We start from the raw sequence: 26,906 nt of genomic DNA, 5'->3' as shown, positions 1-26,906 counted from the left end.
AATGCTCCACAAAATACTAAGTGGTGGGTCGGGAGGTGGTGGTGGTGGGGGGCAAAGTTCAGTCCACAAAAATTAGTCTACATTTCATTTTGTAAAACGGTAAAAAACCTTTCATATTGCACCCCTGGCTTTGCTCCTGGGATATTTTTTTTTTTCAGGTTCTCCTGAAGGGCTGTGATGCAGGTAAGTCTCATGAACACTAGTACTTGAGAGTTTGTCACTGAGGTCCGTGCAGACGGACGCGGCGTCTGCAACGAGGGGGATGGCTTTAGCTCAGGCCAGTCTGGAACCAGAAAGGGTTATGTATGTATGCACGCATACATCCTACAGCGAACAAGTGTGGGTCAGGCAGGTTGACGTCAATCTTCTTCATAATATAAATATATTTGAGATAGTTTTCTGTATAAAAAATAGATTCACTTTTACCATTGTCTTGTTTTTGTTTGTTTGTTTTCTTTCTTTAAAAAAAACAAAAACAAAACAAAAACAAAAACAAAGCATACCAGAAAGAGGTTCATGATTGAAGTCTCTGTATAGAGCGAGAGCAGAGGTGGTGTTGGGTGGAGGAGGTGGTTGGCTGCTCAGGAGTGCACCAGGATCTCCATGATGTGGTCCAGGTCGTTGAGGTCCGTGAGGCAGAACTGAAGGGCTGAGGAGGGGTTGCAGCCGGAGGGGAACCCCTTGAGTCCGTCGTCGCCACTACCGCCGCCACCAGACGCGCTCCCTCTCTGCGCCGGGGTGAGCGCCAGGGCGGAGAAGTCCGAGGCGTCGTACATGGACGTGTCGATGTCGTCGAAGATGTCGTCCAGCGGCAGGTCGGACAGGTAGCAGCTGGCGGAGCTCGTGATCTCGAACGCGCCGAACAGCGTGTCCTGGAGAGGCGGCGCCGCCGCCGCTGCCGGGTGGACGCCGGAGCCGTCGTCCGGCTGCGCGCCGGCGTCTGGCCCGGACGCGGGCGACTCCGGGGGGCCGCAGGCGGGCTGGAGGTCCGAGGGCACGGGCGGCAGGTCGGGGACGTGACGCGGGGTGAGCGCGTGCAGCGACGGGGCCGGCGGCGGCGGCGGGCAGGCGGCCGTGGCGGTCGAGCCCTCCTGCCTCATCTCCTGCTGCAGGTGGCGCAGCGTGTTGGCCAGGAGCACCGAGCGGTGCAGGCTGGGCTCGGCGCGCCGCTGGCAGCTCTGCAGCTTGTCCAGGCACAGGTCCAGCACCAGCTGCCGCTGCTGAGGGTAGGCCAGGCCCAGAGACGCCGCGTCGCCCGCGCCATCGCACTCGCTCAGCTTGCGCTTCACGCCGCGGCCCAGCAGATACCTGCACAGGACGAGCACAGAGAGAGAGGAGGAGAGGGAGAAAGAGGGAGAGAGGGATGATAGAAAGAGGTGGAGAGACAGAAGAGAGACAAATAAGGGTTAGATTACAAGCCAAACACACACAGCATTCAGCCGAGCTGCCCAGGGAAAGGTGCACTGAAGGGACCTGATTAAGTTGGAAATCCACAGCATGCTCAACATGCCAGCTAAATTCCTGCCATCATAAAACAAGCCACCAGATCTCCATCTACATTTGCTGGCCAATTTAAGGGGATGACAATCCCAACATAAGATTAACACGCTACTTGATATGTATTTTATACATTTACAATCACGGTCATTAGAGAGCGAAAGACGTAAAGACGTAATGTTCTGATTCTGCTTATTTCCTTCAGCGTATATTCTGGAAGTGAATCACACATGACCTTCGAACTGCTGGAGGTCATACAGTAAAAAACTGAGCAACTACACATACACACAGTAGTATACGGACGGATGCTATGGACTGACAAACATGAAAGAATTAAGGTCTGACTTTTCGGTCCAAGACTCAACAACATGGCAAGGATAGATCTTTGAGGATGCCGGAGTCTGGCTGATTGTAGGTCAGGTTGGTCACGGCGTTATGAAAGGACAGTGCTGCCATGTGAGTGGGCTGTGTGTGGTGCTTCTGTTGCGGACGGACATGTCCGTCACTGCAGCACGCACTTACGGGGGGGATGGATGTGTGCGTCACAACACACAAACACACACACACAGAGAGAGAGAGAGAGAGAGAGAGAGAGAGACGGACGCTCCAGGGGGTAAGCTAATGGGACACTGGTTTGGAGAACGCTCTGATGGTCACCATGGTGATCCTCATCCATCTTTCTGCTGGGTGTCAGCGTTACAGATGGTCCCTGGAGAGAAGGGCTACAGCCCTGCAACTGGCTAGAGGGGCTTAATCCCCCACCCCTTAACACACACACACACTTTCTCTCCAAACTCCCCTACTATACAAAGACACAAGAATAAGGGATCAAATGTTGAGGACAGGACACTGGTGATCGGGGGTGTGTATTGAGATTTGTGGTAAAAGAATGAAAGGGGACATGAGGGAGGATATGTGTGCCTCTTCCCCCTACAAGGAATATTTAGCATCCCTTTCCAAGTTGATCTGGCTTGAAAGCAAGGTCAAACACGCACTATTCTAGCTAGAGTAGACACTGACCTACTGTATAGGTTGAAAGTATAAAGTATACAAACAGCAGACAAATTATGTGACTGTGATTATGTGAGTGGCCATGATTGTTCCCCTAAGTGAAATTGAGTGTTGAGGCAAGAGGCAGAATATAACAGGTCCACCATCCGCTGTGTCTAGTCACACTAATCTAGTCTCTCTCCTTTCCTTGCTTACTCACTCGGCCTCTTACTCAGACTTGTGCTGTTCTGTCCTCCTGCTCTGGAAATGGCTGACATCTCCCCGCTTCTCCTCGTGGCCCACTCTCTTCTCCCCTCTTGCCAACCGTGCACTCTTTCTTCCATCCCTCTACTCCCTTTTTTCCCCTCCTCCTCCTTCTCCTCCTCCTCCTCTCTCCTCCCCCTCCTCCACTCCTCCTCTGTTCTGCGGGCGCCTGTGTGTCCACACTTAATCCATCACGCTGCTCCACGCGAGCAGACATCCCCCGCAGGTCCGAGCGCACGCCACAGACGACGATGACTACTGCGCTCTGCTCTCGCTCTCTCTCTCCCCGCTGCAGAGCCCGCAGCACCACGACTCGAGCTCACGTTACGGCAGGACCAACACCGAGCGGAGGCAGGATCAGCAGTAGCTGACCCAAACACACTACAGCAACCTACGATCTGTGCTGTTCATCCATGGGGCCAGCTGGACAGTCATCACATGACTGCTAACAAGATGCACCCCAAACTGTGCAGACATGCATTTATTTCTTAAGAAAACTGTGAGCAGCCCAGTTGTAGCTCAGCAGTCTGAGAGAGCTCGTTTACCTGCTTGGCCATGTGTTTTCTTTCCGCGTCGCGGAAGCGTGTAAACTAAGATGACGGGAGCTGCAGTAAAGCCAACTTGACTGCGGCAGCTTAGAGCCGTCCACGGAAGGCGGCGGCGGCGGCGTTCCCCCCCCCCCCCCCCCTCTCTACGCCGTGCTCTGGAGCTGCTGAGGCAGAAGACCTCGTCACGTGACTCGGGGAGAGACATCCTGAGACGAGAGGGCAAAGCGAAAGTGCGCTTCAGACAGACCTCGCCCCATCCTGAAACAGGAGCCCAGACTGTGGCTTCGGTAGCCCGGGGCTGCCGCAGGAGAGAGGGCTGCCCGCTGACACCACTCCCCCCCCCCCCCCCTACTTCCCCTCACTGCAGTGTGGCCCTCCAAACGCTCGCTTGCTCGCTCGCTCACTCGTGCACTCCGATAGCTCCACACAGCCCTCCTGAGCATCGGAGACAGGCCGCCGTTATGTAAACGGCCCACTGGGCAGCTCCGGGATGGCGCGCTCTGCCAGCACTAGGTGCCAGGTGCCACAGCTGGGGAAAAGGGCAGCTCTATGGAAGCCTACTCAGGTGTATAGGAAGTCAGCAATGGATGCTCACATTGGCATCCAGTAAGCTGAGAGTGTGGCACAATACATCTTACAATATGTGCTTGCAAAAGTGATCCATGAATGAGAGTTGGCTGAAAGGTAATAATGGCACCTCTTGCCCACATGAGCAACATTGCACATATAAAGCACTAACAAATTGATCAAAAACATATTTGCGGTCTCCCCTGCATTCCATTTTAATACCAGAAAAATACTTTCTTTTACGAACACATTTCATCCGCTTCATACATAATCTTGATCCTAGTGGTAAACCCAAAGTGATCCTTAAAGCTGTTGGTGTTGGTAAGATCTGGGGGTGGTGGAGGTTCTAAGAAAAAGAGCATGTGTGTGTGTGTGTGTTTGCGTGTGTGTGTGTGTGCGTGTTTGTGAGGCGTAAAGGCGGCAGGGACGCCTGAAATCGTGATCTTTCGCTCCTTGCTCTGGCAGTTAGGGAGGCATCAAGTCGTGCTTCAAAACCAAGCCACCCTCATTATACTTTTCTCCTCCCGACCATTTACCATGGCAACGGCAGTGGATGAGAGGTTCAGGACTTTGGCGACATGCTGTTTCTGGGACTGTCAGGAGCACAAACCTGCTGCAGCACAAGTACCATAATAAATGTGTACTGTTGTAGCAGTGAGTCATGTACTGCCCTGCTTAGAGATATAGGCTAACAGCTTTCCTTGTGTACGATGCATGTCTTGTTTTACCACTTTCATAGAAAAGAACCATCACCAATAGTACACCAGGCTTAAGACAATCATTTTGCATTCATGCTCTTTTTTAAGCTGTGGCAAACATAATTGAACTAATTCAAGTAGGTGAATAAACATAAGGAAAGTGATATTCTTTCTGACCAAATCTATACAAACAATCAAAACATTAACCCAGTTGACCATATTGGCAAAAACATCTACATAGGGATCACATACAGTTATAATATATAGCCCAATATGAGACTTTCTACACTCAGTTCTGGAACTGAATTTTTTCCTAAATTTGGCTGTTCTTGACCGTTTTTTTTTTTTTTTTTTTTGGCTCTCGTCTTGCCAACATTTCAGTACAGACTGCATAATCTACTCCACTCCATCAAGATAGACTACCTTCATAACCACAACACCGGGCAAGGGCCATCACAGTAGGTTTAGGCTCATGAACAGTCCAGAAGCAACACTTTCCAATGCTTTCAGAAACACAGGTTCTGATTCTCAATTTTTTCTAAAAATTTCAATGAGGAAGGGGGGCAATCATTTAAAACAATTAAAAATAATGCACAATGCAAGAAACCCTTATTCACACACAGATGCTCAAGTCTATGCTTCTCAAAAGCATTTCATGTTGCTTAGGTCCACAACGTGGTATGGCATCACTGGAGCTTGTTGTGCATTTGTCCCCGTCCAGGAAGAATACTAATGCTGAAGTTACAATGAGGAGCGGGCCGTGCTGCACTCGTCTCTTTTTCTCCCTCTGTCTACACTCTCTTGTCCCTGCCCTGGAGGGAGTCACTTGCTCCAGTACTCAGAGAGAGAGAGAGAGAGAGAGAGAGAGAGAGAGAGAGAGAGAGAGAGAGAGAGAGAGAGAGAGAGAGAGAGAGAGAGAGAGAGAGAGAGAGAGAGAGAGAGAGAGAGAGAGAGAGAGAGAGAGAGAGAGAGGAGAGAGAAGTGGGTGGAGACAAAGCGCAAAAGTAGATAGAGAGAAACAAGCAGGAAGAGGCAGTGAGGATTAACCATGAGTAGGAGGCAAGCAGTGGGGGGGCGGGGCTTGTCATTGATAAGCACTCAAAGTGGTGCTGGTAATGAACTGGGGCGGAGGGGGCTGGTAAAGAGGATGTCCATATAAGGGCCGCTTTGTCACTCAGACAACGGAACCACCCTCACCAACATGAGTCACATCCGAGGGGTTAGTCACAGCGAGGGAGACATGAGTAGACCCAAACTCAGGGCTCGTGTCATGGGTCGTGATGGGATGCGTTACCATGGGTACTCCAGTGATCAAGTTGTAGAGATGCAGTAACAGTCTTAAAACACTATACCCAACTCCCCTCATTTATTTCAAAGGGGAAGGCTTTTTGCACCCTTTTGATCCTATGCAGCACTATGAACTGCATAGCAGTCCCCCTTCGTAGTTAAAAAATACCTTTACTTAGACCATTGTCTGTGGGATTGACATTGTTTGCTTATAACCATCAAGTCTAGTTGTGTCAAATTCTTGTATACTGAAGAGCCCAGCAGTTCCACTGATTTCTTCTGGGAATCTGGATACCAAACAGAATGTATAGCCAGCAATTTTCTGTTTCACCATTTCAGCTTTGCACACTTAAAACAATAGCATTAAACACACACAGAAACAATATGGTGTGCATCTTAACTTCATGTAGAGGAGTGCACAAGATTGTAAGTCCATTATTTTGCACACGCTGGGGGGGGGGGGCAAGTCCACCATTGCGCCCTCATCAGGAGAGGTTGAAATGAATGGGCGTCTAATAGCAATTGATATTGAGAAAAAAAATCAAATTTTCCAGTATGATGTAAATAGGGAACTGGTGGGAAAACATGATCGTACACACAATCGGCGAAGCATTCTCTTCGCTCACTTCAGGAGCTAAAAACGAAACTGTGGAACGGTACTATGAAACGAAACAGTCGCCTATTATGGATCCCAATCTCAACAACAGTGCCCAAAGCGTCGCTAGATTAAGACATTTCTGTCTGCTGCCACAAACCGGATTACGTTAAACGTTAGTGTTATGTTATGAGGACAGTAAATGCAATGTTAACTATCATGAGTCCTCCTGCATCGCCTCGCGTTAGCTGTAACGTTACTGTACTATGAGGATGGCCAATGCTACTGCCTGATGATAAACGTGGACAGATATCCAGCGCAAGCTTGCTTGTTAGTTTTGTCAAGTTATTTACAGAATAATATCACCAAGACTATTGTACTTGTTAACCATAATGCCAAAGAGCGATGGAAGCCTATTTAAAGGGTAGCTGCTACAGATTCTGCGCACACGAGCCACGGTTTCAGAAAGTTCACTTACTCCAGAAATCACGATTCGATATGTCACCAACATTAACCCTGAACTTCCAAACAGTCGATATTTAGGGTGATTGGCATTGTACTTTTTCAGCAAGTTGGAGTAGGCTACTGGTGAGGAGTAGTGCACGGTTAGTTAGCGAGATATTGATTCCATTACGCAACGACACAGCGGCACGGAGCTCCACTCAAACTAGCCACTGAACGTTACGCAAAACGCTTGCCGCCTAGCAATCTAGCAGGCTAGCAGCTAACCACATTAGCTAAGATTGAAAGTACAACCTGAAAGTTACCAAGAAGGTATTTTCGTCGAATGTGATCACAGAGACTGGTCTGTAGCATGTTAACTAATTGGGAATGAGACACGGTGGACGTTTACCTGCCCCCAATGCCACAATTATTATCAACCATAATCAGCTCTTCAGAAAGTAATGTTAACTTAACACTAACGTCATCGCTGTTTCACCAACGCTATGTGGGCTCTGAGAGTACAAACCTTAACGTTACTTTCATTTAACAGCTCATCGGTACTAAAGGTTGAGAACTGACTATCGGTGTCTCACCAAAAAGCTCAACAGCTGATTTGGTAACTGACGATAGGTAACATGTAGAGTTAGAAATCATTTCAATGACCATAGTAACGTTAAGTTAAGCAAGAAGTATACTGTTGACGTTACTAACGTTAGCTGTCGCCGTGACAAAAGTTAAAAGTACCGGGCTAACGATAACGTTGTCCTTAAAAACAGAGGGAGGGCTACATTAACCATATTTAACACAGATAACAGGCACGGTCCGCGGAGCCAGAGAACTGGGACAACATGGCTAGCAAGTTGCGTTACCTTGACGAGGAAAGGGCATCTCTCGGTTGCTCAACTTCCTTCGCAGCGGAGTCCACATCTAGTCGACACATAGAGGCTGCTCGAATTCGGTTTTTCCTCTTCATCGAAGTCTCGTAAGACGCAATATCCCTTTGACCCATACCATAATGTTTCGCTAAACTAGCGCACTTGCTAGTTTGCTGGAACTAAAAGAGAACTTAGACAATTATCTATCACTGGCTAGCATCGCTAGCCAATTGATGCGCAATGAATTAGCCAAGTTAGCTACTTAGCTAACGGTGCTGAGCTGGCTAAACTGTTTAACGTTACTGGCTAAACTAATGTTTGCATTCAGTTTAATGTTACACTGAATTACTAAGATGGTTGCAGACCGGGCTTCATCGACTGTGTGCTACATTCTCTGACTGATAATAAGCACGTGAGTTAGTTTTGACGCTTCATCTAAGTGTTCCCCTGTCCAAAGTCTACACATTCCTGATCAACCAGCACACAGGACGACGGCTCCTGCCAGGCAGCCTAACGAGCTACACTCTGCTTCTCCAACACAGAAGCTACGGGAAAAGAGGCTCAGCTGATTGACGGTCGTCAGGTGGGAGAGCCTGGATTGGTCCAATGAAATTTCAAGCTCGCGTAGTAACTACATATGATTGGCGGAGCCCGTTCTTTCCTTCTTCCTATCGCTATCTTTCATTCGTTCTCTGTACGCGCTCACAGACCAAAAACGTGACCAGGAGAAATGCTGTAGAAAAACTACTAAGGGCATGGGAGAGCAGAGACCAGAAATGTTTGAGAATAGTGACTGTAATAGACAAATATAAGGCCTATACATGTTCGGGTATGTATTGTATAATTTATGTAAGGTAGGCTATGCAATCAATTTGAGTTTCAACTGAGCCTAGACAGATTCTCTTTTCCTGTCGTCGTGCAGCGAGCGGACAGCATGAGCAACTGGGGATTTAAACTGTGACGTTATACGCTTTGAGTGACGTCTACGCTTGCAGCCAATAACAGGACAGCTTTTTTTATGCGCTCCAGTGCAACTCCGAATAAAACGAAAATATAAAAAAACATAAACTGGTTCTTAAGTTGCTAAAGGCATTCTACGGGGGGTATGGGCAAGATAAACTGTATTTCGGATGCAATAAAGAAATACAAAAATAGACAAACCAACTGGAAATGTGTGCTTTACCGAATCTACGCTGTAGCTACGTCGTTGCCTCTACCCTGTGTGGGCAATTTTCAGTTTTTTTCAGTGCGTCTGCGTAGAACTTCATTCTGCCGCGTCGTGGACTTGGTCTCATGTTGTGTTACACTTAGATTTACATGTATTCATTCGGCGGACGCATTTGTCAAAAGCTACCTACATTAATGCAATAATTAAGCTATTCGCAAGTCTTGTAACTTTAAAACTACAGTGCTACAACTACAGTGTTAAAATAACGTGTATCTATAGTGCAGAGGGGAATATAGCTAGGAGTATATCACTGTTTGTTAATACAAGTACTTGAGGATAGGAGTGTCTATAAGTACTAGGTGAAGTGGTAGAAAAGGAGACAGAAGAGAAGTGAGGTAATTGGAATGGGACGAGGGAAACGTGTGGTAAGTAAGTGCATTGTATGAGGTTGTAGGGAGCACTAGGAAAGCAGGTATTCTTGGAACAGTTGTCTTCGAGTTTTTTTGAAGATAAAGGGACGCCCCTTCTCTGATGGAACTTGGCAGATCGTTCCACCAGCAGGGAACTGATGAAAAAGGTCTGGATTGCCATGGGAGTGGGGGCGGCAGCGCAAAACGACGCTTGAAGGATCTCGGTGGCCAAGGGCCTCTATGAGCGCACTTTAGTGGGTGCAGGCCCAGCAATCACTTCGTATGCCACCATTAGACTTTGATGCGGGTGGCTATTGGGAAACAAGTGCAGCTCAATGAACAGTGGGGTAACGTACCATTTTTGTGTTCCGCAGCTAACGTTTTGCAATTATGAATCTATAAAGGAAATTTATTGGAATTATAAAAGGGTAGGCGAAAGGAAAACAACACACACCTTCCGTAATTTGTACCTTTTATTAGAAATGTTATAAAAAAAGACGCTACAATGTTCATATAAAATGGTTCTAGTCTACTCTATTATTACATAGATACCATTTGTCTCTGGGTTTGCATTTGCGTTTATAAACAATAACTTATGCCATTTCTGACCCGACGTAAAAACCGTTTAAATACTGTGTGAAAAATTGTAGTAGAACACTTGATGCATAGAAAGTGTATATGGACACTTGATGCATAGAAATTTGAGAAATGCTGTTTCACACTGAAGTCAGCAAGTTCACCAAAGTCAAAGAGAACTTTTGGATTCAACTTGACCAATTATCACCTGACATATTTGATGTGAATAAATAAAATAAATTAAAAGTAATTCATATAAAACAGGCGTGTTGCCATGATTCTTCATTTCTATAGTCAAATATATAATTTAACTTCTAACGGCAAACAGAAAGTTGTGGCAAGATAGGAGATAAGGCATTCCTGTGACCTCAGACAAAGTGATATTGAGCAACACTGTACACGGTGCTGCGAGCACCAAAGTGTGGACAGAAACAGGGTCGTCAGATAAATGTATGTTAACATTAATGAACTCTGCATCAGCCAATGCTTCATCAGCTTCTGGATTTGGAAGACATCAGTCCATGGCACATTACACTGTGCAATATCATAAAAAAATGTACAGTAACAGTTCCCAAGATGTATCTGTTGTAAAAATATATATATATATATTTACATACATATTTCAATCAATTTCTTTTTTTTATGAAAATATGACAAAAACTTAACACATTTGTATATATCTTGTTCTGTTCTCCATTCTTGTAGTGTAATTTTTACAGGAATAAATTAAAACAAGACAGACACAAAAGAAGGATGAAAGGAAACAGACCCATTTTAAAAACATACATTAAGTATGCAATGGTCAGCTCATAAAAGTCACACCAACGCCAGGGTAGAAAGTCCTTTTCCCTAACCGTGTGTCTCATTCCACTGGCCTACCATAGGAGACATAAAAAGGCAAATGGGGAGTGCGAGTCTCTGAGGGGCTTTGACCTAGGAGCCCACAATGATCTCCATTATGTGGTCTAGCTCATTGAGGTCGGACCGACAGTTTGCAGCTGATCCTAAAGATGAAGGTGAGTGCGACTGGCTGAGACTGTCCAAAAGGTCATAGGGGCCGATCTTGGGAGCAGCCTGCATGCCCGTGAGCACGGTGTCCAGGTCGTAATAGGACGGATCCACATCCGAGAACAACTCTTCCAGGGCGGACTCGGGACCCGGGTGGCTGTTCTTGATCTCAAACGTGCCAAAGATCTGCCTCGTGGCTTTTGCCTCCCCTTCGTCCCTGCACCCCTCCTCTTCTTCCTCCTCGTCCTCCTCTTCCACATCCACGTCTTCGTCAGGAGCGCCCAGCCTCGAGTCGAGCTCCCGTTCATCCCTGAGAACTCCCCTCTCCCAACAGTGCCCCATGGTGCCCGACAGGCACACGTTCGAGGCCGCCTCTGAGCAGATCGCGTCCTCCTCCACCGCCACCACCTCCTCTTCACGGCACCCATCATACCCCATAACCGAGAACAGCTTGGGCTCGGCATCGGAGCCTCCGGTCATCTCCCTCCCCGGCCGGCAGAGCACCTCGGTGGCCACCAGGCGCTCCGGTGGGCCGCCGGCACCCGAACATCCGCTGCCGGCTGCGGCGATGGCCTCCATCATGGCGGCTGTCTGCCAGCTGCCGTCGTGGGTCATCTCCTCCTGGATCTGCCGCACGGTGTTGGCAATGAGGACGGAGCGGCACAGGTTGGGCTCTACCAGCATGTGGCACAGCTGCAGCTTGATGAGGGACATGTCCAACAGGGACTGCCTCTGCAGGCTGTAGGACGCGGAGACAAGCTCCTCATGGGAGCTGGGAAGGCCCTCGTCGGGCAGCTCCTCTCCACCATCTGGAAACTTGCGCTTGGTGCCTTTGGAGAACATGGCTCTAATGGGATGAAGGAGAAACAGAGGAGAGAGGTTCACATCGGCAAGCCTGCATTTGACAAGAACTCAGGTGTAGACAATATGAAATTGTACAAATTCGAAAGAACTAATCCACATATGCTGGTATTCCTAATAGCTACAATAATGCAATGTCATTATTTGTCTCTAATAATGTTTTCTACAAGTACATGTGATTGCATATAATGGAATTCATGGCGGCAGCCTCCATTTATGACATTTTGCTTTAGAAGTATTCTATTTTATTTTGAACTATGCCTGAATATGAACTGAACACGCACATATTAGCCCTATACACATAAACAAAAGTTTTAAAAAATAAATACCAGTCCTGCAACAACCTGTAAGGTTTCAAAAATGTGATACATATGATACACAAAGTAATGAATAGTGACATGCCATGTCAAATACCTATTATCTAACATATTTGGCATGGTCTTAAGACATATTTATCTGTACACAAACTCACAAGATGCTTGACACTTTCAACACAAACTGCACAAAGGTTAGTCAAATTTTAAAAAATAATAAATAAAACAAGCAGTGTGTTCCACAAGAGATAATTCTGACCCAAATCCCACCGCAAGCATTAGAATTGAGCCGAAGAACACGCACGCACACACACACACACACCAGAAAGTAATATCACAATATCAAACAAGCAAACCACTAGTAAAGTGGCTAATAGTACTTTGACTGGTCCAGCTCAAAGGCTACATCTAGAGGCAAAATGAAAGCTGAAGGCCACTTGCTTCCAGTGGTGATGAGCAGCCAACCAGGGCAAGGGGACATAATCAGCTAAAGCAAGGAACTACAAATGGCCAGACAATGCATTACAGACTAGTGTAAATATTAGGCTTTGACCATGGAGTAGGCTACATTTACATGACTGAGTTTGCTTCAGTGTGTGGCTCATGTATCTGTGTGTGTCGGGATAGGGAGCCTTCTTATCAGCTACATCAAGCAGTGGTGGGTTGGAGGGTGTGGGGATTTTGGATGAGGAAAAAAAGCACTAAGCAACGATAAAATGGCATCCCTCCTACTGAGCTGAATAGGACATGTACTCTTTCAGAATGTGCAAGCACACCCTTATATTTGCCAAACCAACAAACCCATTAGTTGCAGGCATACAGAAACACCACCAAACACAGAAGAACATCAATGCATTCTGAAAGACCATAAATCAGTCCGTAATCTGGCGTGGGGTGTGATTCCATTCAATGGAGATGATTTCTTCGAGAGACCACAAAAATGTGACTGGGATCCCAGTAAAATGAATGTTAAACCTGGCCAAACATTTAAGATGTGTGGGGCATGGGGGGGGGGGAGGATGGGGAAAGGCTAAATCATGGTTAAACTGAAAGGTGGACATTTGGCCTACCTGACCAACCAGTGACATCCCAGAACTGTAGAGACAGAGACCAGAATGCAAGCTGACAGTAATTCCATTGCAAAGCTATAACTTCAGCCATTCTTGAAAAGAAATAAAGCCCATAGCATCACAGCTGCCTATGTTGGGACAGTTTGAGTTATTCATACCAATGCAATCTCTCAAAGCATAAATAACACGTTGCATTTCACATTAGAGGAAGAGATATGCATAGAAAATAAGAACAAAGTAATCCCTACACGAAGTTAAAAATATCTTAAATTAACTCAAATTAAACTAAATACACATGTTACCATAATTTGTTTATATGCTACGTGCAATACAACCAAGGACTACAATGCCTAACATTGGCAAACTTGTTTTCGAATTTCTGATTGTGTAATAGAAGATATGTCTGAAACGAAGTTGAACTGCCTTTTGTGTAGTGGGTGTTGTTGTGTAGCAAGGCAGACTGTCTCAAACATATTCTACAATTTAAAATTCCCACCTCTGATGGTTTCAAACTGGGGGCTCCCATTAAAGCGACAGCATTGCAAAAACAAACAACGTTACACAAACACTTTCGCCGAGACATTCGATTGCCAGCTAGCAGACTAGCTCCACCCAGACAGGCATTTTTTACCCTCCCCCACCGTACTGACGTGGTCACGGGCGCTGTGCTACCGGCTAACATTCTCCACCGAAACAAATGCAACTAAGAAAGAAATCACGTTATCTTTTAACGTTGATTTCCCACATCTCTCGTTTTTCAAAAACGCGCAAAAAACACAACTATCAGATGCACTCTTACACCCAGTGCCCCAGACTGGAGAGGACTGAAGAGCAAGTAGTTGTTTCACTGCACGGGCAGTCATTGAACAGCAAGCATGTAGCAGCTGGGACGACAATGATGGTAGCCATTTTGAATTTCCTAGTCGGTCTGCCTTCATAACAACTTCTTCCCAAAATGTATTTCAAATATATGTTGTAAAAAAATCAAAGCGTTATCATCCACCAGAAGGTTATCTTTAGACGGACCTAATGCAAAAGACAGGAGACTTTTTTTCATACTCCGGCGGAGAAGTAATTATAGGTTGATAGAAATAATCAAGCACTTCCGCAAATACGCTTGCGTTCGAAATCAACCGCGCATTTACTTATAGCTCAAGGGGGCTTTTATTTTCTAAAATGGCAACTAAATTATTCTTAAATACCCCGATCAATTAATTGCTTAACAAACAATAGCATATGCTGAACATACCTTCGTAGGTTTTTACTCTTCAACGTAGAAACTCATAGACTTCTTGCGTGTGTGGAGTGAAACACGGTGGAAGGTGCTGCTCTCTTGGCTTTCCCCGACACTGATTGTAGAGAGTAGTTCGGCTGCTGGACGGCCAGCTGCGGCACAGCGAAAGGGTGATGTGGGCGGACACTAGCATCTTGATCGACAGGGCATGGCTTCAGTCGGGGAAAAGCGAACAAAAGCCACAGTGAAAAACAGGAGATTCTAATATGAGCCCGTTAGAGATAAGCTTATCTAAATAGGTCTGTGATAGGTTCTCTATTCTACTGTTTTGACTTGAGCCAAAAACAATGCGAAATTACACGTATTAGCCTTTTAGGATGTAGCCTATATTAGGTCTAGGCCTATTTCCCCATTGAATGGGACAAACAAAAAGGTTCAAATTAATATATAGTATTTTCCCCCATTTTTTTTCTGGTTGTCAGGCCAAGTGTGGGCTATTTGTAGCCTATATAGTAGCCTATAACCTAATATCACATCTATTAGGCTACCATCATAGGCTTCCATACAGTGTTCCATACAGTGGCTTCTCAAAATAAGCATTTGAGACATTGTGTCAACATTGATCAATGCCAACAAGTAGTCAGACCTACATTGTGGACATCCTAGTTTTGACCATTTCCTCCCATGTAAGATATGTAAGCTAATACTTGCAGGTAATTTGAATGTAGCCTACTTTAACAAGCGAGAATGTCAAGAACTTAGGCCTACTGTATAAGGAAATTCATCAATGGGCCTGCCATGCAATGCAAAACTGCAAGTCATCATGTGATATGCTACACTGTTAATCACCTTAAGTGACCATCATCGTTTTAGTCCGTCAACAATGGCCTACCAATATAGGTCTTATAGCCAAATGTTGTTTCCTGAATCAAGTCAAATAGCTTGATTGATTGTGGAAAACTTTCTCAGTAGATCAGTTGACATCTCATGCGCACAGACTATCTTTTGACAAGGGTGGGTTACTGAACCTTTAAAAGGGTAGATGATTTGTGTTGGTGCTATTGAACATGTCGCATGAAGCATATAGCGACTTGGGAACAGCATGAAATATTATTTTTGTGTAGGTGAAGTTTCTAATGAATTGCAAGACACATGACACATTATATGACGAAAGAAAGAAATTAAACAAGCACATGCTGTAAGTTTGATTACAATCAGTAGATGAAATTAATTGTTGACTGATTGAAGAAAAAATGTCATCATCTAGGCTACTTAAACTTTTGATGCAAAATTGTCTTTTATTAGACTGTTTGCCATTCTCTACACCTTCAACAAGGTCAAAACAATTATTCTTTCAACAGAAAGGAAATGGGCTGGGTGTGGACATTCTGGAACTTTCAGCTCATCAGATGAGAGCTTGTGACAGTTGAAACCACATTTTATTCTAATAATAGTCAGGAAGTATGAAGGGGATATAAAAAATATAAGGTGCACATTTCATTTTCAATCTTTAACAGCAACCAGACACCCTTACAACACGCACAACATTTTCATTCTTGGTTGCTTGAATGAGGAATAGGCTATAAGAATGTATGTCCATACAGAACAGCTTAGAGTTGATAGTTACGTAAAGGTCAAAATAACTTAGGCCTATGTACTAAAGAGCTGAAACTGTCCACAACAGATGTCTAAAGTATTTTTCTATCGATAAAGTATTTAAGTACTTAGTATGCACACACGTGTCAGCTATGAAGCTTCTATCAGGGCAAGTCAAAATTGTTGCCTTTGGGCTGTTTCTTGTTGGTTAATCACATTATAGTAATAACAAGACCTTAATACCACTATTGACATAACAATGAAGGCACAGAAAACAAGAGTAGGTTCATAGTATCGCTCTGTATGTTGCATAGCATGAGAAGATCTGGCCAAACACGTTTAACAAGCTGCTCTTGTTGGTGAGTGCTTATTTGTAAGGCTGTGATTAGCGCTACCTCAGAGTGTGCTATGCGCAGCCAAACGCAGTGACTCATAACGCGAACACATGAGGAAATGAATCAGTCCATGCTGCCCTTTTCTGCTCTGGCCTACTTCTGAGTAAGCTGTAGCAACATCATGTCTTCTCCCTGCATGGTTTGCTCTCTATGTTGCTTTTATCCACCAAATGCGTCCAAATCTGAGTCCTTTTCAGGACTGTGGTAGGAGCACTGCAGGTTCAACGTGGAGGAAAATCAAGACACAATCTATATATATTGAGACATCCCATTAAGAGATCACTTTCCACGGTGATCTGCTTCCTCCACAAATCCATTTCCAAGCGATAAAGAGGAAGCACACAGAGCAGTGAGTTATTTCTCCACCTAGTGGTAGAGTAGAAACTAGGACATGTATGTCGGCTATATGCTGGCAGTGAGGTGCGGGGATCGCTGATTTACTGTGGAGCCATGGGGACGTAGAAATATTTACAGCAATATAATGTCAAAAATTCATTCAGTGCTGCTACAATCTGTTTAACCCATATGGCCAATGCCTCTCAGGTGAAGCCAGTAATGGCTCAATATTTAAAAGACCTTTAACACTTCAAGCCATTGACCTCGTGAGTTATCCCATCCCATCCCAAGCCATCCCATCATGAGTTATGGCCAGATGGTACTTTTACCTTCACGTGTCATCTTTGTGCCACAGGTCTCAACTCCCTCCAGTGTTTATACACAATTCTGTAAATGGAACGAGGGGTGTAAATGAGGAGTGTCATTTAACATTGAACTCGAATAACCTCTTGCCAGAATTGCACACTAGGAATCTTACAAGTAAGCATTTATGTTTACAATTTGACCAGTATTATCAGCGATTACATAGGTGGGGTCTCTCTATTTTATGAATAATCAAAAACATTACATAGATACTGATCAATACTTTAAAGTTCAAATGTCTAATTTGCACTTTCATTCAATTTACTCTTTTAGCTGGAACACATCCTGCAATAGCTCAATGATGTCAGTCAGTTGTGATATAAAAACTGAATTTCAGCCACCAAATATTTGATGTGTTGGTATTTTCCTCCTTTTTCTTGTGTGTAGGGAACCGTAGGGCACCCATCCAAGGCTGAAGGTCAGTCCAATGTTTTGGCAACTCCTTCTATGGCAATGACACCTTTTCACCAGATGATGGCACTATAATAACATGATGTCTCCATTAATGACAAGTCGAAAAACATACCATTCCAAGGTTTGTACTGTAAAAGATGTGATAATGTGATCCTGTCTACTCACTGCTGGAACTAGAATGATCAAATTCTGTTCAACAGCCTGTTGACGCCATGCATATCTACCATGATCACTGCGAGTCAGGAGGAGATAGTAGACCTTCTGTTCTCAGTGGAAGGAACAGAAGAAAGATCCTGAGATACTAAATATCACCAAAGCCTTAGCCAATTAATGAGTTCTTAATTTACTGTTAGGATCAATTTAGTTAACTGTACACCTGTCCACATTAGTCCACATTAATGTGTGTCTATCTCAATTTGAAAAACAACATACTCCATTTTGATCATTTTGTGTATGTAAGGACTAGAGCGTTTTCTCAGGTGCAAAGACTGCCATTCTGGCTTTGTCTCATATGAGCCAAGCATGCTGTTTTATGTCAACCACTGACTCAGTACATCAAACTACTTTGCAAACTGAATTATGGGTAAACAGGGCAGGATGCAAAATATGAAATAGAGCCCCCTTTCTTCCCAATGTGAGAGCTTATCTGAGCTTTAATGCAATTATAATCAATCCAGATGGAATTTAGCGTTCAGGCTTTGGAAACGTGAGCCTCCACTGACGGACCTCAGTCAGAATGAAATAGATCACTGTTGTGATGATACATGGACTGATACACCCATCAACTCAATAGAGATGAGTTTACCCAGCATTACTCGGTCAGGCATTGCTTGCCAATAAGGTGCTGCCATATGTTCTGAATGGTCTGTATATGGAATAGGAAGAATCTTTAAAAACTTATTTGTTTCTTTCAGGAGAAACTAATCAAGGGAATGAGACATCACGTCTGAACTGATACCAGGCATCAGACTGCATTTACCTGTGATTGGATCTGCATTTATCTGTGATTGGATTTGAGAACAACAGTGTGCTCACATCATGCTTGCTGTCATCTGGTTGTTGTTTCTGCTCTCAGGTAAGCGCCAAGTTTGGGACTGTCAAAATGCTGATTGTCAAAATGATTGTCACAATTTTGAACTGAACACAAGAAGAAGTTTTGATTTGTCAGTTTACAAACTTGTATCAAAACAAATATTTCCTAATAAAATAAGACAATGCCATGAATTGAAAGTAACAACTTGATAAAGCAGGAGGGAGGTGTGAAATGGTTTAGCGATTGATTTGATCACTCGAAAGTGATATGATATGATGTAATTGTAATCATTGAATTTGATGATTGTGTTATTTTCTTTCTATTGTGCTCTTCATTTATCAGTTAGTCTAAAAGAAAGTTGTAACTTGTTTTGTTAGTTTGTTGTAGTTAACCATTTAACCATTTCACCATGACACCTGTGGTCCTCCAGACACAATGTTTTCTACAGAGCTGTTTATCAATTGGAGGACATCACCTATCAAATAATTAATAGCTGTATCATTTCTGATGTCTCCTGATGGTTGATGAAGAATTTACTGAATTGGTTCAGAATTCTCAAATGAGGATTTTTTTGTTATTTGCGTCAATTATGATTTGTGATTACAAACTGAAAATCCGCTGCCAATTGAACAACCTTATTGTTGGAGAGTGAAATATTCAATGCATTTGAAACAACTTTCTCATAATATTTTTTTTTTGCATCTTCGTCTTTCATTTCTTTTCTCTGATGAACCATGGTTGTTGAGTAGCTCCGGTGGTGGAGCTCATCCTGGTAAAACCGAAGAGGTCCTCTCTGAATCAGCTCAACAGGATGCTCCTGCGACGGTATGACAGTGGTGTGCGGCCTGTTGTCAACTGGACTGAGCCCACTGTGATTTACATCGATTTCATCATTCAGTCCATCCTGGATGTGGTAAAACCTAAATATTTTTTTTTTTAAATTGTTTTCTCTATTCTCTTTGTGTTTTTACTCCTTTCAAATCAAACACAAAACTGTGTGTTATACAGATCAGAATTTACTCTCAATACGAAGGTGTGAAATATTAAATAGCATTGTTGAATTGTTTCTACAACTTTTGCTGATAACAAAAGAGATATTAAAGAGGCTTTAATTCTCTGTTTTAATGGTTTTATAGATTCTCTGATATTTTATTCTGACCAAAACTGTCTTTGTTAGGATATTTTCCATTCCTACTCTATTTTACAACTTTTGCTTTTCCTACTGTATCTCACTGTTTTTATATGGTATACCTGTAGTGTCGGACATTTACATATGAATATTTCTGCCTGGTGATTGCTGAATGATGCTTGTGTTTTTGCATCTGTTCGATTTACTGATGTTGAGTCTGGATTCATATGTTTCTCTGTAGCACAATACACTACTTCTTGTGGATTGATTTTGTCTGTTGTTGTGAGATGTTAACGATGTAATACTCTCCACAGGATGGACAGAATCAGAAGGTAACAACAAGTATCTGGTATCGGCAAGTAAGTATCAAGTTTTATGACACAGCCTTATACAGTATATATCATTTATGTACAAAGGTTTGTAGGGTTCACCTCTTTCATCTCTCTTGGCTCCTTCATATTGGTTTGTTGTTTAAGCGTCTGACTGTAACCAAATTAATATATCGTCTTCTCATTTATAATGACACCTCTGATCAAGTCAATATCACAATTGAATGCAGAATGGGAATGCGTTGTATTTTTCTCTTTCTGTTCCAGATTTGGACAGACGAATTCCTTGTGTGGGATCCAGAGGAGTTTGATGACATAAATGAAATATCACTCTCTTCTGATGCTATTTGGGTACCAGACGTCATCATCACAGAATTGTATGAATCACTGATCAATTTATTTCACCACTACTTGGTATCTTGAACCAATTGGATTTAATGGATGTTGTGAAAATAAACTGATAATGATCTTGTGTGTCTTGCCTTCTGTTAGTGTGGACGTTAGTCCAGCTTCTGGAGTTCCTTATGTCTACGTCAACTCCTCCGGAACGGTGAAGAACTACAAACCCATCCAAGTAGTTGCTGCTTGTGACTTGCAAATCTATGCGTTTCCCTTCGACAAGCAAAACTGCACCTTAACATTCCGTAGCTGGCTGCACTCTGGTGAGATGTGGATTCTCGTGCACACATACACACACACACACACACACACACAACACATACCCACTCACACATGCACACACACTACACACACACACGTATACACACACACACGTGCCCACACACACACTACAAACACGCACGCGCACACACACACACACACACACACACACACATAGTAGCTCAAAGCAGTATTCTGCCACAAAATAAAGGGTCCCTTTTTCACATGTTACTTGCAGGATGCAAACACAATCAGAAGATCTTGTCACAAGGTGTGGGTCTGACAGCAGGGCCCTGGGGCAACTGCTATTTTTGTTCATATGAAACCAAAGAACCTTTATGCATTTCTCAGAAAAGCACTCACTGATCAAATCTTGGCTTCGCAGCCAACCACAATTTTTTTTTTTACAGCTTTGAGATGTCAGACACTTACATGTCAGCGAATCATAATGCTTTGCAGGTAGATCTCTTAACACATACACTGGTGGTTGATTTAAACAGATGCTAAAACTGTTGGCCAATATTTAATTGTATTGTTATTCTTTCATCTCAATGTCTTATTACCTTATAGCTACTTTCTTCATAGATTGTAATTCCACTAAAGCATATGTATCTACAGTATATACTGTATCATCTATATACTGTTGATCCTAATGTTTTTACATATCGGCTAGCACACACAGACATGTGCATCAATCATGTAGTTTACTTCCCTGACTTCCCACTGCTTGTGGTCTCTCTCTCCAATAGTGAAAGAGGTTGACCTGGCCTTTTGGCGTAACCCCGAAGATATTGCCAATGACAAGCGAGGGTTCATGAATGATAGCGAATGGGAGCTGCTGTCTGTGCCATCACGATACTGGAGACTACATGTCGACGACCAAGACTATGCCCACATTCAGTTCAATGTGAGTGCCCGTGTATATTTCAAAACGTGTAGTTTAACCATCACCACAGTACTCATATCACATTAAAAATATCATTACAAAACGTGAATAATTCTTTCATTTATTCAGTACTGAGCAAGTTGACTAATTTCAGTGTATCTAAACTCATATTATTGTAGCAGAGCACACTGTTCAACGGTCTGAGGGATTTGCTGGCAACTAGAGGGTTGGGGTTCGAATCCCAGATGGTCACTTGATGTTCTGTGTTGAGTCGTTTGACAAGATAATCCATCTGCACTATCTCAGTCCACCCTAATGGGGTCCAGCTTCGGCTGCGATGGATTGGTGTCCCATCTAGGGGAGTCCTCAGAACCTCTGAAACCAGACATGATCACTGGCCCTATTATCCTCCACTGGCAAGGAAATTAAACTCATATTGCCTAGATCTTCACATGCCAATTGCACTTCCATTGTGATATATAAAATGTATGTAAATGATTAAACCTTATATGTTAATGTTTTTATTTTTAATTAATTGCCAGTTGATTTGATTTTCGTCTCTTCCCTCTTTGTCTTCATTAGGTGTTGATCCGGCGGCGCCCGCTGCTGTATGTGGTGGGTCTTCTACTCCCCAGCATCTTCCTCATGGTGGTGGACGTCATCAGTTTCTACCTGCCTCCCAACACAGGCACGCGCATCTCCTTTAAAGTTAGCATCCTCCTGGGCTACACGGTCTTCAGAGTCAACCTGATGGATGAGATCCCTGCAACATCAGTCACCACCCCCCTCATTGGTGAGAAAAGACAACACATACTGTACGTTTTTGTTGTTTGTTTGGCAATGCATCTCCAGATGACTATTAGCTCACTAACAGTTCCCTCTTCTCACTATTAACGGGGAATTCTGGCAATTTTGTACATCGATCTCTGTTTCCAACAGCTGGAGCAGCCAGGCATCTATAGTGCTATCCTCTGGGGTCATGATTTTTTTTTCATACCGACAGTACTTCGTGACCTCTTTAAACAGAGATCTATGTGAAAATGTTTTCCTTTAATGATACAAGTGGGCCTTCGTAAATCAGAGAACTGTTTCTGACTTCTGATAGGTGATGGTTTTGTTGATCACTCAGTGGGGAAGGAACATCTGTCTGATTGCAGGGGTCTTCTTTGCGGTGTGCATGGCTCTTCTGGTTCTAAGCTTGGCCAAGTCCATTTTGGTGGTGAAGCTGCTTCACCACAGTGAGAAAGAGGTCAAGGAGATGTCCATCTCTGCCTGCCTGCTGGACAAGTACGGCTCCTCCAGCCAAAGCTTCGGGGAGAGCATGTTTACTTCTGTACGGACACTAGACGAAATGGACCAGAGCAGTGGTATGAACTTTTGCAAGTCACGTAGCACTAACTGATACAATATATAGACATACGCATAATACAAGTTCAACTCTATGATTCGGTACATCCAAAATTATTTTCAGGTAAGTTAGCATGTAAATAATGGTGTACACATTTAATTATATATCTTCTATTGATATTTATCTATTTAATTGATTCTGTATGTACACAGATACGAAACTCTGGAGGGGTTATTGCATGATATTTCTTTGGTATATATCCAGAAAATGTGCACTCATTTGTGTGCTTATTTTAGTAAATCGTGTTCACGTTTTACTAAATTGTGCTCTCATTTAAATTGTTGTAAATTGAGCGCACAGTTTTGTAAATTGTAAATTGAGCACAGTGTAGTAAATGTAGTAATATAACACAATATAACATTACAGTAATGTGTGGACAATTTACTAAATTGAGAGCACAGACTGCTCTCGCAGTTTAGTCAAATGAGCGCATTATTTAGACAAAACACGTGCACACTATTTAGTGAATTTAGAATGAAACCACAATTTAGTCAAATGAGCTTACAGATACACAAATATATACATTGCAATGGTGCTCTATACAGACTACATTTCTTTTTATAGTTTTTTTTTTATGTAGAATCTGACAGGACTACGTAATTTCAGGTTATGAGTATGACCTTCCATCAGATGATGATCTGGTCTCCCTGAATGAACCCCCTATGAGCTCATCGCGCCTGGAGAGGCTCCTGTACCAACTGACCACTATAAGGTGAATCACAAAAATAGTTATATATCATGACATATGAAACATGGTTTTGGCCCATTATTTAGCATTCACCAGGTCGATTATTCCCTGAATTTAGTTGATTCACTGTCCAAACATAGCAAAGACAAAGACATTTGTGTAAAACCTTTTGTTTAATGTCTTCACATTTCTACTGGGACCAGTCATTGTCCTTGTGTATATTAAAGGCTTTTATTAGTAAAAACGTTATTTTTAGGTCCTCTCTGCAGGAGGAGGAGGATGACGACACTGCCCAAACAGACTGGCTGGCTCTGTGCTATAAAGTGGACCGGTTCCTGTTCCGACTCTACCTGCTGGTGATGCTGGCTTACTGCACCACCCTGCTCTCCCTTTGGGGCAGCTGGAGTGCCGTCTGACCAACGGGGCGGGGGCTAGAAGCCAGAAGTTTCTGGTGGACCTCAGAAACACTGGAATTCATTTTAATAAGCCACACTCTAAGGCAGCGGTGTCAAACATAAGGCCCGGGGGGCACCTTCAGCCCGCCAGCAGATTTCATTACGGACCCCCAGATGTTTTGGGTTGGAAGGGGGATAAAGTAGATATTCACAAATGGACTATGTGTGATAAGCAAAATATCTATGATATGATCAATTAATTAAACCATCCTCTACAAAACATCCCCAGGAAGAAAGATACAGAACGGGAAAAATATGACATGATATTGGTGTAGCAATATACTCTATGTTGGAAAAAGAGAAAGACTGACATGGAGGGTAGGATATATTAAGACAGAAAGAGCAGTCATACAGCAGCACACAGCAGAGAAACCTGTATGCCTTGTGTGCTCATGGGTGTAGAGAAAGTATGCCTGCGTCATCAAACGCTAAGATAATGACCATTAGAATGATCATGACATGACGACCCTCACGGTCTCATTTCAACAAATCTGGCCTGCTGCCTAATAATATGAGTTTGACACCCCTGTTAAAAGGCTTAAACAATGTTAAAGAAGATCAGCTTCACATTGTGTTTTGTGTGACAATTATAATACAACATATTACATTTTTAAAAAGGACTACACAAAGTCAAATAACCAAATCATAGGAATTATACCCCAAATGAATAGCAATGTATATACATTTCTAAGTCGAGTCTAAGTATTATTCATAGTTATTAATGTACAGTAAATGGAACTGCTTTCGTGTGTAAATACCTGGTATAAGTGAGCATGTCTCTTATTTGCTGTTTTCTTTCTGTTCACTGCAGCTCTTGGTGATGTTATAACATAATAATTTAATAGTAATTCGATTATTTTCATAGGATCCTGAAACAGTTACAGTTACCGCATTACTTTACCAGTTTTAGATGGTGGATAAGACCAAGTCTTTCATTTTATTCCTCGCTGCCCAAGAGAGGAAGCCTATAACATTCCAGTAGTCAGTGTGTTATAGGCCTATCTGTCAGTCTGCTGTCTTTCAGACCGTTTCTAATTACACATTATAGAGTATCATGTGACATGGTCTCATCCATTTACAGATACATTACACACCCTGCCCAGGGATCGCTGCCCTCAAAATAAACAAATTGTTTCCAAATCACAGGCAGCATATTTTCAGACACCAGTCTTATCAACTGACTGTGGGTATAGTAAGTGAGATATCATATCCTGAGGGTGTATTGTATATCAGTTTAAAGCAATTTGTTAGTGAACTTGCTTATGAAATGTGCCTTTTTTTTATTCAGCCTCAAAGGCAGGCAGTATCTATATTTATGAAAACCTTCCCAAACACACATTAAAGCTACACCAAAGCTAGTATGTAGCCTACTCATATAAAATAATTACAAGTTCATCTTCTCAGATTTTATCAAAAGGGCAGGTGTTTGGGTGTTACCTAGTTTTGCTGATGTTAAGTCCATACAATTCTAATTGAGCAAGTAACAAATGCAAAAATATGATTATTTCAAATAATTATTATCATTATGTAACTCCTGTGATTTCATTTGTATTCTATTTATTTCATTGCTTTTAGTGGCATTAAAACACACATACAAACTTGTGTCTGTCATTTTCCATTGCAACAGGACTGCCAAGTGGCTTGAGCCAAAGCACATGATTGACATGAAAAGCTTTAATGTATCTAATGTTTCTAATAGATGTTTGTCAAAACTGCACGAAATTTGAAGATTTGAAGATCATTATGACACCCTCTGAATGCATGCAAGTTTCGTGGCAATCCATTCATGGGGGCTATATCAGCTACACACACACACACACACACACACACACACACACACACTCACACAGAGTAAACATGCACACACATACATACAGCCACACACACACACACACACACACACACACACAAAACACACCGACACACTAACACACACACACACACACACACACACACAAAACACACCGACACACTAACACACACACACACACACACACACACACACACACACACACACACACACACACACACACACACACACACACACACACACACACACAAACACACCGACACACTAACAAATACACACATGCATATACACAAAACCAAAAACACACTATGCACACATTCATTTACTGTAGGCCTATACTCAAAAGTAAGGGATGGAGTAGGAGATGTAGACAGGCGTGATTTATTTTTGAGGAGAGAATGTGCAGGACTGGGCGGCGGTCATATTTTGTACTGCTCTTTGCTTCATCCAGTTTGTAATGCATTTGCCTGTAGAACTTTATCCCTTTTAGTGCATACCTTATGATGTTAATTTAACCCAATTGTCCAAACAAACCCAGGTCCTATAAACAAATGAACGAATTCCATTCTTGTTAACCCATGCTGTTCCTAGCAGTTTAGCTCTGTAATGCATTCTCCTCAATTGCTCCATATCCCATATACATGCAACTAGCACGCAACAATGGTTTGATGGAGAACTAAACACTATATTGCCAAAAGTATTGGGTCACCTGCCTAGGTTGGGTGAACCCTGCCTGACCTGCCGGCGAATTCGGATTTCGCCCGGCAGCTCAAGCTAGAAACCTGCACATCTATCTCTCCTGCTTCCTGTCCACAACCTAGCTTTGGGTCCAATCACAAACTAGCTTATCCAAAGACGCACCCGGATTGTTGGTCTGATTATATTGGATAGTCCTTTAAGTCATTTGAACTACGCCCATTGATCACGCCTCTTGTGCCATAGAAATAAAGCGCAGACTCTCCAGACTAATGTTCAATCTTAAAGGATTGAGCTTAGTA

General features: G+C 43.2%; 3 protein-coding genes across 5 annotated transcripts; 1 reads left to right on the top strand and 2 right to left on the bottom strand.

The window, feature by feature from the left end:
* Nucleotides 1-466: 466 nt before the first annotated feature.
* si:dkey-177p2.6 (uncharacterized protein LOC568712 homolog) lies at nt 467-8,288 on the bottom strand. Its single transcript, XM_062550352.1, has 2 exons — nt 7,760-8,288; nt 467-1,308 (listed from the first exon to the last, which is right to left on the bottom strand). Exons 1-2 carry the CDS (start codon nt 7,897-7,899, stop codon nt 582-584), a joined length of 867 nt encoding a protein of 288 aa, XP_062406336.1. The 5' UTR covers nt 7,900-8,288; the 3' UTR covers nt 467-581.
* A 1,515-nt stretch (nt 8,289-9,803) lies between these two features.
* Nucleotides 9,804-14,572, bottom strand: cdca4 (cell division cycle associated 4). 3 transcript variants are annotated; one of them, XM_062550351.1, is made up of 3 exons: nt 14,422-14,562; nt 13,173-13,197; nt 9,804-11,774 (listed from the first exon to the last, which is right to left on the bottom strand). In XM_062550351.1, the coding sequence occupies exon 3, from the start codon at nt 11,768-11,770 to the stop codon at nt 10,853-10,855; it is 918 nt and encodes a 305-aa protein (XP_062406335.1). In that variant the 5' UTR covers nt 11,771-11,774; nt 13,173-13,197; nt 14,422-14,562; the 3' UTR covers nt 9,804-10,852. The 3 variants fall into 3 exon arrangements, with proteins under 3 accessions (XP_062406335.1, XP_062406334.1, XP_062406333.1); XM_062550350.1 differs by lacking the exon at nt 13,173-13,197 and having other exon boundaries at nt 14,422-14,572; XM_062550349.1 differs by lacking the exons at nt 13,173-13,197; nt 14,422-14,562 and adding an exon at nt 13,972-14,415.
* Nucleotides 14,573-18,489: 3,917 nt separating this feature from the next.
* Nucleotides 18,490-25,733, top strand: htr3b (5-hydroxytryptamine (serotonin) receptor 3B). Its single transcript, XM_062550348.1, has 10 exons — nt 18,490-18,585; nt 19,293-19,456; nt 19,987-20,031; nt 20,269-20,378; nt 20,494-20,663; nt 21,411-21,568; nt 22,130-22,340; nt 22,705-22,914; nt 23,562-23,667; nt 23,900-25,733. Exons 1-10 carry the CDS (start codon nt 18,549-18,551, stop codon nt 24,057-24,059), a joined length of 1,371 nt encoding a protein of 456 aa, XP_062406332.1. The 5' UTR covers nt 18,490-18,548; the 3' UTR covers nt 24,060-25,733.
* The last annotated feature ends 1,173 nt before the right edge of the window (nt 25,734-26,906 follow it).

This window comes from Sardina pilchardus, chromosome 12 (genome assembly GCF_963854185.1).
Source record: "Sardina pilchardus chromosome 12, fSarPil1.1, whole genome shotgun sequence".
Lineage (NCBI taxonomy): Eukaryota > Metazoa > Chordata > Actinopteri > Clupeiformes > Clupeidae > Sardina > Sardina pilchardus.
The sequence above is the reverse complement of the archived record's forward strand: the minus strand, read 5'-3'. Positions and strand labels throughout refer to the sequence as shown.

Coding starts and splice junctions, on each gene's coding strand:
- htr3b (XM_062550348.1), top strand. CDS start 18,549: ATGCTTGCTGTCATCTGGTTGTTGTTTCTGCTCTCAG. Junction 19,457..19,986: donor TTCAGTCCATCCTGGATGTG/GTAAAACCTAAA, acceptor TACTCTCCACAG/GATGGACAGAATCAGAAGGT. Junction 21,569..22,129: donor ATGCCCACATTCAGTTCAAT/GTGAGTGCCCGT, acceptor TGTCTTCATTAG/GTGTTGATCCGGCGGCGCCC.
- si:dkey-177p2.6 (XM_062550352.1), bottom strand. CDS start 7,899: ATGGGTCAAAGGGATATTGCGTCTTACGAGACTTCGATGAAGAGGAAA. Junction 1,309..7,759: donor GATGCCCTTTCCTCGTCAAG/GTAACGCAACTT, acceptor CGTCCTGTGCAG/GTATCTGCTGGGCCGCGGCG.
- cdca4 (XM_062550349.1), bottom strand. CDS start 14,081: ATGGCTACCATCATTGTCGTCCCAGCTGCTACATGCTTGCTGTTCAAT. Junction 11,775..13,971: donor TCCAGTCTGGGGCACTGGGT/GTAAGAGTGCAT, acceptor TCATCCCATTAG/AGCCATGTTCTCCAAAGGCA.